The 13,160-nt window shown below is 40.7% G+C and overlaps 1 protein-coding gene across 2 annotated transcripts in view; it reads left to right on the top strand.

Moving 5' to 3' along the window:
• The window catches only part of elp4 (elongator acetyltransferase complex subunit 4), a 60,662-nt gene that overhangs the window by 23,811 nt on the left and 23,691 nt on the right, over nucleotides 1–13,160 (top strand). For both annotated transcript variants that reach the window (XM_080299261.1, XM_026170274.2), the window contains exons 7-9: nucleotides 492–680; nucleotides 3,914–4,022; nucleotides 6,264–6,370. In XM_080299261.1, the coding sequence (XP_080155387.1) occupies nucleotides 492–680; nucleotides 3,914–4,022; nucleotides 6,264–6,370 (405 nt within the window). The remainder of the gene's footprint in view (nucleotides 1–491; nucleotides 681–3,913; nucleotides 4,023–6,263; nucleotides 6,371–13,160) is intronic.

Raw genomic sequence — 13,160 nt, 5'->3', positions numbered from 1 at the left:
ACTTTTTTTCTTTGCCCATGAGAGTGGGTTACCGTTGATCTCTTGTAGTGAGGTGGGGGGGTTTCAAGGGAAGGCACTCCACCCTTACCCAGGCCCCCTTGGCTGCAGCGCATCGCTGTGGTGCCAAGAATGTGCTGGAGTTTCTGGGTGGCGGCCATATTGGAAGCCTGTCTGACAGGTCCATTGTGCGTGTGTCAGATGGCTTCTGTGATTGGGCAGTTGTGTCCAGTCACGTTTGGGCACTGTGTTCGGATTGTCTGTGCTGGTAAGCAGACTGTCCATTCTCTCTCTTCCAAAGTTTGGGAATACTACCCAAGACCACAGCAGCTTACTGAAATCATTTAAAAGCGGTTCTCAGATAATGTTCAGAAGCAGTGTTATTGCATTCGACTGTACTGTAAAATAAAACACATTTGCATGACTCTTTCTTGAATATTTTCTGTGTTTCTGACACTGTTTTTTTTCTCTTTTGTTTTTGTTTTATCTTATAGTCCATGTCTCGTAATATCTTGCGTGTTGGTCTTCACTCTCTTGGGTCAGCTTTGTGGAATGATGACCTAAGTTGCCACGACGACCCCATGCATAACCACGCCTTGACTACCTTCCTTTATGGACTGCGTGCCTTACTGAGGTCATCACTGTCAGTTGCAGTAGTTACTGTTCCTTCTCATCTTATTCAGGTAAAACACTGGTTGACACGTGTAAACAGTTAAACATAGTTGAGAATCTCTTTTTGAAAGAGGTTTGTCGGTAGTTTTATGACGTGCAAAAACATTTATTCTTGTGTCTCTTTCCTCCAGTGGGATGTTCTAAACTTGATTTGATTATGTCTTTTTTATTAGTAGAGTGCATAGTATGAAGTCTTTTGTACTGTGTCATCCTCCTGACCCTGTCACCTTGGTATTACTCAGGCCACTTCCTGGAAGCCATGCTTTTGCAGCAAACACAGTCAGTTGCATACTTATTTTAAAGGCCTTTGAATCTGTGAGGGGGTTTATGGTGCTGTTTTTAAAATTAGAGTTTTAAGCAGAGTGTGAGCCTGTGTATGTATTTTATTATCTTACTAATATTAGTCCTTGCAGTTGCGAGTTGTAAGTGTAAATCTTGGGAGGAGGTGGGTGGTGTGGTTAGGCAATTGGGGGGAGTCCACGTGCATGCGCCTGTGTCCAGTCTGGCCTCTCAGTGTGAAGATGGAGTCATCTGCTGAGGCATATGGCAAACCACAGCCCTCCCCCAGACAGTCAACCACAGAAGCACACTCACCAGAAAAGCCATCTGAGACTTTCTGCCAAAATGTTTCAACCTGCCCACTCTTTTACTGTAACACCCTACTTTCTTACTCACTCACTCAATCACATGAGCATGAAAACACTGTTATTTCTGAGCCTTTTATACAGAGATATAGGTCAGTAACTTACAGAACAGCTGTGTTGTCATAACATGCTCTGGCTCCAGGCCTATATGTGCTCACTGCACAGCGGCCTTGGCCTAGTCAAAAAAAGGTAGAGTGGCTAACTAGCAGATGTCAGCTGTGGTGGGAGCGGTCCCCCTGTCCCACTCTGGCCAAGCTTCCAAACCCTTAATCTGTCCCCTCCCCCTCCTCCACCCTGGGGAGAGAAGTGAATGAGTTGGGGAAGAACAGGAGAGGAGATTTTGGACTGAATCAGGTGTTCAGTAACTAAGCCAACATAGAGGTAATTAGGGCTATGTGACCTTATTATTAGTTATATAATTTAGTTATACAATTAATGTGAATTTCATTCACTCAGTAAAGTGATTAATCATTTGAAGGCAGTGGTGTGTAAAACCTACTCATTTCAAACTGATAACAGAAATTAGTTTGACATGGTAGAAGAGTTTCTTTGTGCCAGAGCATTTCTTAAATAGTTATAATGGAGAAGGTATGGCCTTTGGAAAACTGTCTAGACTAGTAGCAATGGGCTACCTGGCCAAGGCTCTATTGTCTTGGCCAGCTAGCCCACTGCTGCTAGCCTACAATACTCAATGCATTATTGAGCAGCTTGGGAAGCTGAACAACTCACTGAAAGCCTACTCACAGCAGCCCAGTGCTACAATCCATCTGAAATATTAATTAAGCTCGTCTTAGCCCGGTTCCCCTCAATCTTACTTGGTCCTGCTACCACACCCATCCCACACACAAATGTAAAGTTCACAGTCTTCCCCATAATGCATCTATACTCTCATCTATACTCACCTGGTGCTCAGACTAACGCGTTGTCCTGATTGACGTAAATATTGCAGCTCGTCCAGAAAGATGTCCACATAGCCTCTACACCATTTATATAAGCTGCAGTCTTACCTATGAATATAGCACTTGCCTATTCTTGTAATTCCGAAGAGCAGAGCAGTTTTTTCAATTGTAAAATAACTCCTGTTACTGACTTTATTTCTTTGCATATCTTCAAGAGAATATTTCATATTTTCATTTTGTTCAACTTTTGATCATCAGAAAGTCATCTTTAACTCACTCAGACTGAGTTGGGATCATATTAATAAGATTGTTTACTTGATGACATGTATACCCAGTGGCATTAGTTGTATGCCATTGAGTCAAACAGCCAAATGAAAACAACAATAGCTGTAATGTTGCAGCATGAGGTGAACATTGGGCCCTCTCTGTGACCTGTCAGACAGTGGTCATCTGCTGAAGCTGAGGGTTTCAGGGGATTTGCACTGACCTAATCTGAATTTATTGAGGTAGCATAGAGTTTAATTACAAGACTCAAACGAGTCTTGTTACAGCCCTTTATTAATTATAAATAACATATAAAGAATTATATTCAGCAGAGGGGAGCATTTCTTTTATTGCTTTAAAAACTCAAGAAGCTGAGGCGCATGTGCGTGTCTTACCGACCTCATTCTGCCCTGTTGCTATTAAACTGAGCTGCTTTATGTGGAAAGTTTGAAACAAATCACTCCTTGATAAGGAATCTAATCTATCTATTTATGTGCACACAGAAGAGTTATAATCCTCTAAACAGATTTGTACAGATAAAGTTTTTCATGGGCTATTGCTCAGATACTGAGTCATATTGTGCCATTAGTGTTTTTAATAATGTGTTGAATAATGCTTATCGAAACTCTCGAATTGGCTGTAATTGCTGCACGAGTGACTTCAGATTCTCTGTAAGTGCTGGTGGTACTGACTGGTAGGATATGCATACTTTAAAAGTAGGACAAAAATGAAAAGGAAGAAGAAAGAGTGGGGAAAAGACATGAAGGCATGAAAACTGCATTAGGCAGTGGCAGCCAACACAGAGAGAAGGATGTGAATGATTCAGGAGGCAAAGGGATTAATAATGCAGGACTCCCTCTCCCCCTATGTCCCAATGTCCCTCTCTCTTCCTCCCTTTCACTCTTTTACCCTCTGCTTCCACCCTTTTGTATATTCCTTCCTCATTCTTTTTCTCTACTGTATTCAGCCCTAATTTGTCCACTTTATTGTCAAGTCACTGAGCAAACCAGTAGGGGGAGCTATCCACTCCAAGCCTATGTTACTTCTCAAACTTCTCCCCAGTCCTCCCCTGCTGGGTGCAGGTTTAAGTTTGTGCACCAGCTATCCAGCTATAAGCTTTTTCGTGAAACATTTGATGAAATAAAATATTTACAGTGTGGCACATTTTCCCATGCTTTTCTTTCTCTCTTTTTTTCAAATCTATGACGTAAGGTTTATCTCCATTTGTTTGCCCCATCACTACTTTCCCTTCTATCCCTCATCACATTCACATAAGCCATGGGCAGAAATGACCTGGTCACAGGAAATGATGACCTAATTTAATTGAAACTCTGATGGCCCGTCAGGAGGCTTTTAATTACCTGTTAATGTTCTGTGTCTCTTTCCCCCTCCCTCCCTCCCTCCCTCCCTCAATCTTGGTCTGTCTCTGTCCTACAGGACCGGGCTCTAATGGGCAACATTACCAGGCTATGTGACAATGCCATAGCCTTAGAATCATTCAAAGGCTCTGAGAGAGAGACCAACCCTCTCTACAAAGACTACCATGGTAAGAACACACACGCTTATCTTTCTGTCTCTTTTCCATCAAATACACACACATACATACAGGCAGTGCATTAAGGCTGAGGCTGGGCTGTGGATGGAGGCAGGGCAGCCCCCTTGCAGGCCAGACTGTCAGTGCGCGTTAGTGTGCTGCTGCTCAATCAGACGTGCTCCTCAGTAGACAGGCCGGGGGGGATTCAGCTGCCACGCTGTACCCCCTCTCCCTCGCACCCACTGCCCCCACCCTCCATCCCTGCCTCCCCCCTCCAGCAGAGCCTCTCTCCCTCTCGCCTCGCCCACTCTCATCCCCAGTCCCATACCCCTGAGGCTCTGGAGCAGAGCAGACCAACACTGGGGAATCGATATTCTCACCATCACTCTCTCTTCCTCTCTGCCTCTATCGCTCTATCCCTCGGTCAATGTCTCCGTGGCCAGCATGCTCTGCTAATAAATGGAGGGCAAGGCTTTCAGTAGGGGAAAGGACACTGGTAAGGGACACTTGGAGAGAAAGAAATAAGGAAACACGAAGGGAGGGCAGGCACCGTAGTTTGTGTTTGCGTTCCTCATCCTCACCATCACTTTTTCTGTACAGTTTCATCTTTCCTTCTTTCTCCGGCATGTTTTCCTCTTTTCTGTCACTCTATCACACCCTCCACGCATAAAGGTCAGTTTAAGCGAGTTGGGTATTTTTAGCAGTGCCTCTCGAACTCTCCCACTCGCTCTTGCGCTTTTCCTCTCACCCCCCCCTCCACCCCCCCTCGTGTTAGACGGCCCTAGTTGTGACAGATGAAGGGATGAGATTGAAAACATTCAATGGCAGATTTTGTTTTCATCCAACAGCATGTTTTATTTAGATCACACATCCCAGCAGTGATCACATTCCTCTGCATTGTGAGGGCAGGTGGCTTTTCAGCTCATGCAACATGAGTGTGAGGATGTATAATTTTTTTTAATGATTTTGTTTTGCAAAAACAAAACAGAACGTTCTTTTTAATTTGCAGTTAATATTGTTTGCACACCTTGTTCAAATATATGTTTGCCCTGTTCAACCAGCCAGAGAATCTCTGGTTGGGTTATGAAATACATTTACGTGTACAATTGTTTTGATGTGTGCTCATGAGTGCAAACGCATCTGGTACGAGTGTGAGAGTGTGCGTGCGGAGGCGCGTGCGTGTTTGCGGCAGCAGTTGAGGGCTGCTCAAAGCATGCTGGGAAGCCTGTCACTGCAAATCAGGCAAGGGGAAATCACCCAAGTGCACAGAGGAGAGAACCCACCATCCCCCACTTTTTATGTCTGTCTTCCTTTCTCCATTACTCCCTCGATCACTCCTTTTCTCTCTCACACTTATTTATACCTCCCTACTTTTACAGTATGTAACCAGTTTTAAGAAAACTGGGGTGAATTAATTGAGGACTAAGAGTGGGGGGGAAAAAATCCACCAAAACTTTGTAAGAATCCGTAGCTTGCGTTTTTGTCTTGTGTCCTTATTGTTCTAGTATGTCCCAGTGTAAGTTGGCAAATTTTCATTCGCTCATACTCCAAATCATAGGAAAAGTCTAACATGCAGATATGTGAACAAAATACTTCTTCATTTCAGTCTGCCAATGACATTTACTCAGTATATTCTATTGCAGATTTAGTTGTTAGTAATTTTACAATTAATTTGTGCCTTAAATTTAATCCTCTTGTACAGATGCAAATTTTCAAAACAAACCCCCAAACTTTAAAAAATCCTTCACCTTATCAGTTAGACATTTGAAAGCCATTGCAAAACTTTGAAACATTCAAAAATATAATCTGTTACTAAAATACTGTAAAGACATGAAGACTTGCACTTATGAATGGATTTATCAAACTTAATATTAGTTTTTGCTGAGGTCAACGTGGGGTCACTAGCAAATTTTTATTAGCTCTTCTCATACAGCTACTGCCTACATACTAAAATGTTACCTTGAAAGGTGCAGGGGAACAGCATTCTTCCAAAATAGGGGTATTGAGCTTAATAATGAAGGTTAATTTCTTGCTAGTTGGTAGTAACTCAGTAAATCTGTAAAATTCTGTCACTTATTTTATGTTTATATAAAAAATGGCACGTGTGAGAAACACGATGGGGTTTTCTGTTGGCACAGTCAAATAAAATACACATGCTCTGTAATAAATGAAGTAGTAAGGCAGGAAGAAGTAAAGGAAGCTCTTACTTTGTGTGGTATTTCAGGTTTAATCTGCTCCCTCTTCCTTTCACAGGCCTGCTACACGTACGCCAAGTACCTTACCTGAACTGTCTGGCGAGCCAACTCCCTGACCACAAGGACCTGGCTTTTAAGCTCAAGAGAAAACAGTTCAGTATTGAGGTATGTTGTCAAAGGTACTCAGCGTAACCAGGATCTATTCATTAAAAAGACGGTATTCCAAGGGTTACACCCGTTAAACCCTGTATAATGTGATATCTCATCAGATTCTTTTTGTTTTTCTTTCTTTTTTTAAAAATGTTTGAATTTTTTAGTTGCTCTGATTTTACCTCCCTGGTCTATTTTAATTGTAACTTGCCTTGTAGCCATTAACCTAAAACCAAAAGCGATTTCGATACAAAGTAATTATTTATTAAGAAAGATTACATTTGCTTCGTGCAGATGAGAACTCTCTCACGTAGGCGAATCTCTGCCAACCTTTGTTTACTTTTGTCTGCTATTGGGTGACAAAATCAAAGGAGAAGCTATTGATTACACTCTGTTGCTACCACAGTTATTTGAGTGTAATGCCAAGAGGCAACAAAGTGAGAAAAATCCATCTATAATCATAAATACACAATACTGCTTCTGCTGCTTATGACAGTTAATTATGTAGTTTTCTATGTTTTTATGTTGGGATTGCATTAATTTGTTACCAGCCATGACTCTGATCCAAGGATGTGACCCTGCATTAGTTTAGCACTCAGTACTTTTGTTTTTCAGCCACAAGAATGAGGCAACAGCAACAAACAGGGTTTGCAGAGAGAAAGAAAAGCTCTCAGATTACGTGCTTACTCTAATAAGGAGCAACATTACCTTAATATGTAAGATAGCTTGAAATTCCAGTGTGACATCTAAAGACCCATTAGTGCATTTGCATGTATGACTTAAAATTAATTAGAGTATTAGTGAATGTTTCTAACATTTTATCCAGTATATTATATACACAAGAGAGCAAAATGATGTAATGAAGTGCAATACACCACCTATACCAACAACCACTGTGCCATCAATAATAGAAATTATGTAGAATTTAGAGTGGAAATGTTTTCTTGGATTGCATTTTATTTTACTGTGTGTACCTAGGTGATTGTATGGGCTTCCTCTTTCTTCATTCATTTTGATGTATGATTGATCATATTCTTTCTCTTTTGCACGATCACTCTCGGGCAGAGCAATCAGTCTGTCACTGAGCTGCCATTCCAGAGAGAAATTAAGGGGCCCTCCTCTTAGCTCAGCCTCATGATTGGTCCTCATTACATTATCATTACCTTATCACACCCTCTGGTCCATGGCTCTTAGTGACTCCTATTGTTTCAGCCAGGATTTGTAGGGGAGGAGAGAAATGCCTGTGCCACCCCCAAACTTCCCTCCATCTTATGGTCAATCCTTTCTCATTTTTTTTGCCCGCCTTAACTGCCCTTCCAACCCTTTCTTCTGTCTGACCCAATCCCTCCTCCTTTCTCTGATTTCCCCAACATACCACTCCAGTGATTTATTATGTTTGTAAAAGTCAAGGTAGTTATCCTAAATGGTCTTTTAATTAGGCTCTGTATTGGGCAGGCCAGGAGTTCAGAGGCCTAGAGAATCCCAGTAGCTCTGTGGGGCCTGGATCCCCTGTCATATATTCCAGCAGCACATTGTTAAGACCAAGCTTTGTCTGCCTTTCTTGTTTAAGGAGCTTTATTGAAGTTTTTTGCTGAGTGGGAGTCACACTCTTGCGCTGCCCATTTGGAAAAGAAATAGTAAAAACTTATAAAAGACTTACATAAGATTTGGCTTACTTAATATAGTGAATCATATAAGGCTTATATGATTCACTCATGAAAGTGGCCACTTTCTCATTACTTTCATATATTCTTTTAGGAAGTATCCAAAACATAGAAGTTTCATTTATATAATTTTTCAAGGGATCTTATATCTGTTTTCACTCTTGTATGCTTTTCATATAAGTTTCACACAAGACAGATACAAACTTTATAAGATTTATATATATCGTTTCCATATCGGTGTCTTTATAACATATGCTTAAAACTTCTGCAATATCCACCTATGATTTTTTTAAGGATTGTAAAATGGATGCACTTGTTGACACAAGATCGTACTTAATATAAAATGTCACAGTCCTATGAGACATTGCTATATGTTAGGGAATTTTCCAGAGAACATCGTATCACCAGTCATGCATCAAATCAGCCAAAACACATATTAGTCATTGTAATGCCCTATTATGTGCTTTGTGTTGTGTTCTCTGGCATTGTGATTCGCTGTCATTAATTTGTACATCATCTGAGTTAGAAATGTCACAAAGGTATGAATGCACGTGCTCTTCCTTCACTGTTGCAGAGTATGGGTATATATGTCTACTGGTGTGCATCTCACACATACATTGCTCAGTGTATACTGTGTTTGACCTATTGGTTAACTGCCTCGGTGGGCCGCTGATTGACACATAAGATGGTGACTGGATTTTAAGCCTGGTGTCTGACGTGTGACAGCCCACACCATCCCTGCTAATCACCTCATTTACTCATGCTACAACTCTTCTGCCTGGAGCCACGTAATACAACATTTTCTCTACTGCTCAGTCTTCAACAGATCCATGTTGCTATGTACCTTTTTCAACTGTTGACTCATTTTCCATATATGAAAGGCACTGAATGCAGCAGCTTTCTATTTATCATCTATCTGGATTAATTTGCGATGCGGTGGTGGAAAGTGACAGATGATTGACAGTGCTACCTTCTCACCAGCTCGGTCAGGCAGCTGCATGTCTCCCCAGCCACACATAGATTTGTCCTGGTAACTAATTTCTTAACTGCTGTTTGACTCATGTTTATATCCCCTAACATTTCTGGAATGCGGAAAGTGTTTGTTTGCCAGCTCACAGAGTGCAGGGATTATTTATAAGAAAGTGATCTTGTATTTATTAGTTTTGATTTTATTTTTTAAATGGTGGGTTTTGGTTTTAGCAAATAAATTCCCCCATTCCTCAATCGGTATTCTGTTGGTTCTTTTTTTTAAGGTCACCACGATAGCTCATGATGTTTCTCAGAGTTCAAGCTGCGGTTGATGAGCAGTTATTAGCCACGACGCCTGAAGCCAGAATTAACCCGTGGCCCTGTCTGAGCAGGTAGAGGAGTGTTAGGTGTTTAAGAGATTAACACATACTCAGAGAGACATATACAAACAATACTTGCTCTCACACACATACAGATATTGACATTCATGCAATGGCACAAGCAAATATGTATTGGGAAATGCGGACACGCCTTAATTGTTAGACACTTTCTGAAAACACGCAATGTGTGTGAGAATTTTCCCAGCCACTCAGCTAATACAGGCTTCTGTCAGTGGTTTCACAAGGGAAGATGCTTTAAGGATGAAGCCCTGAAGAATGTAGATAGTACATTCTCTTTACCTTTGGTTGACCCTTTAAACTGACAGGCAGTGTGCCCGTGGGGTACTGGGGTGCCAGAGGTAGGTCACGGGGTCAAATACGCCATAAGACAAGGATTTATGTCAAATTAGTCCTCTATTAGAGATGCTATGCGGAGATGTCTGTTGCTCTGACAAGTCATTTGCTATGGCGGTGTAGTGTATACATAGGAAAAGTTTCATGTCATTGAGAACTGTTATATTTTTAGAGTATTTTGCATTATTATAAAGAGAAAGGAGTCAGTGAAAGGAAGCTGGTGAAGAAAGGATGACACATGACGACAAAGGTCATATAAAATATAGGGATTACATCAGTTTCTTACGTGTAATAATATTGCACATCCTGGTTCATTTGTATGACACCACTTTTTTGAGGTGTCAGTCCAAACCAGCCTCAGGGTCAACTAGAAATGGCTTAACCATTTCTGTCACCTATCAAGGTACAGTTAATATTAATTTCTGCTATTTACTTTGAAGGATAATAGAATAGAATAGAATAGAATAGAATAGAATAATCTTTTAATTGCCCCACAAGGGGAAATTTGGTTGTAACAGCAGCCAGAAAGACACATATACAACAAACAGGACACAGAACAGAAACATACACAATTTTTCTTACATATTTACATTAAGGATAATGGTTAGTATAAACAGAGTACTGTACAGTTATTAAATTAAATAAAAACATGATAGCTTCAGATTTTCTTTGGACTTTGGTTGCTTTTTCACTTATTTTCAGCATAAATACTTTTAATTCAGCCTCTTAATGTTGACCTATGACTTATTCAAGCATCTAAAAGGAACCTAACTAGAATTAGAAGGATGAAACAGTGTTTTGTCCGTACATGACAGACAACTTGTCAAAGAACTCATTTTAAATAGAATCTTTTGTCACATTGTTACTAGCTGCCTGTCAACATTTCATTTGTTTCCATTTTTTTTTAGCTGAATCAACAAAAAATTCCAAAGATAAAATCGTTTGACACATATGAAATAATATTTTTTCACCAACAAGGTGAAGTTCTAAGAGCTAGTAGCTGAAAATGACATATCTCAGCATGGTGTGCAGTGTGCCTTTAAAAAATCTGGGAAACTGGACAAGTGGACAACAACAGAGCTAGCAGACCAAAAAATAAATTTAAAAAATCTACAGCAGTCGAACAGTATCTGAAAGTCGTGTCCTTGAGAAATGGCAAAAAATGCAGCAAAGACTTCTGTGGTCATTATGTGTAAAGGAGTTCAGGATAGAGGAAGAACATGGAGTGTCGACAGCTGTTTGTAAAACATGGTAAAACATGGTGGAGGCTCGGTTATGTTTGGGACTGCCCTTCAGCCACTGGTGTTGGAGGTTTTGAATGTCCTTCAAGAAGCCTGAAGAACAATTCCTGAAGACTACTTAAAGAAAAAGCTTGTCTAAGAGAATTCAAGCTGCGTTGATGGATGTGGTCATACCAAATATTGACTTTCAAGCTTGTTAGAACTGCTCTAAATCTGTTTTTGATTAGATTTTTCTATTATTTAAATCTCCATATATAAATGCTATTAAAAATGCAGAGTCTACCATATTTGAACTTTTTTTACACTATATTATATATTTACCTCTGACACTACCAACTCCTCTCTCCCAAAACTTCTCAAGTTGTCCAAAAACCTTCCATCCCACATGACATGAACGTGAGTAATTAACTTTTCCGTGCGTTGGAGGAAAGCCACAAGATAGCAGAAAATAATATTAAGAGGATAATGATAGTGATGAAAAGAATAAGACTTGAGAAGAACGGGAAGACAAACTGAAGAGTCCGAGGGAGGTGTATAGAGAAGGTTAATGTTTCTTGGCATGTCCTCAAAACGTCTTTAAGACAACGCCTGCGTCTGCCCCCCTGTTGAAGCCTGTGGGTGCCAAGGGAAGGGTGTTAATGGACCTATGTGAGGAACAGAGCGAAGACTTGGAGAGGAGGGGGAAGGCATGAGCGGAGAGGAGCAGTTAAGTGATTCTCAGGTCAGGTCTAATTAAAATGAGGGCTTTTCCTCAGAGGCACCAAACCGTCTAAAAGGGACGGAAAGAAAGAATTGTAAAATACATAATGAATTCGACAGAGAACAAGCTTCAGGGCCTTGTTTTTACATTTGTTTATATGGTTGTTTGTATTCGATGCCTAATCGTATATAAGACTCCCCAAGTCTCCAATAATGCCCAGTGTTAAAGATCAGAGAAAAGCCAATGCTGAGAAGAACAGAAATGGAGAAAGAGCTGAACCCAGTCATTTAATATTTACTTCCAATAGCAGATCATAATGACGGTTCGTCGGATAAGAAAAGAAATCTGAAACAGTGGGCTTACAGGATTTCCTGAACCTATTAATGACACTGAAAACTCCATACACCTGCTTGTGATTCCCACATGTGGCTTGGGAATCACGATCAGATGGGAATGGTACCCTTGGAATAATATTTCAGTTGAATTATTTATACTTCCTCCCTTGGTGCACATCAACCTCTGTTGCATTTGGGAATGAGGTGTGCTTATGGTTTGTGCGTGTATGAAAACAAGAGAGACAATTTGGTGCAGGCCAGTCAGTAGCACGCCATCGCACCCCTCAGCTGAACAATATTCTCAACATACATCAGATTGTTATCTATTATTTAGCAGAGTTTTTATCTATTCTGCAAATGTGCATGTGTCTTTGAAAAGCCTAGCTCATACCGTGGCTGAGTCTTGTGTGTGTGTGGATTGCAAAAATGTGCAAGTTTTTTTTTTTTCTTAAGAGGTGTGGGGGGTTGTTTGTTTTTGGGTGCACTTGACATCCGTGCGATTCAGGTTGTCTGCACAAGTTTATGTATTTATTAAATAGCGACCTTTGATAAATGTGTTAATTAAGACAAGCACAAACCTACAACCAAATCCACTCCACTAATGCCACAACAAATCAGCAGAGTTTTATGTGTGGGAGTGGAAATGTTACTCCCTGTAGTGCTATATGTGGTCTGCCAAGCTATTAAAGATGTGCTTGTGCAAGCAAGGTCAAGGTTCAGAAAATCACTAAAGACACTGGTTAAAACAGTCCAAATGAGCATTTTTTTTCATTGTCCAGCACCTAGGGAGAAAAAGCAGTAGCAGTTGTGTTTGTTGTAGCCAAGTCAAAGCTCAGTGCGAGAATATTTGGGGCAGCCAAATGTGCTGCCCTCCATACCATATCAACAAAACGCCAAAACTTTTCTTTCAAACAGACAGTATTAAAGCAAAACAAAACAAGGCATATGTGCTCCTCCTGCCAGATTGAGTAAGAGTGTGGTCTGCTTGAACTCATCCTGGAAGTGAAGCTGTTTCATCAGTGAGCAGTGAACCCTTAACATGGTCCATGGACCACTCAGCCCCCATCAGACTAGACTGGCCACATTGGACTCAGACCTGATTAAAGTAGCCCTAGTTGTCTTCAGCTCCCATTAGAGAAAGGCAAAAAGGCTATAACGTGTA

The sequence above is a fragment of the Astatotilapia calliptera genome, chromosome 1 (assembly GCF_964374335.1).
Source record: "Astatotilapia calliptera chromosome 1, fAstCal68.1, whole genome shotgun sequence".
Classification (NCBI taxonomy): Eukaryota; Metazoa; Chordata; class Actinopteri; order Cichliformes; family Cichlidae; genus Astatotilapia; species Astatotilapia calliptera.
This window is presented reverse-complemented; position numbering and strand designations above follow the sequence as displayed.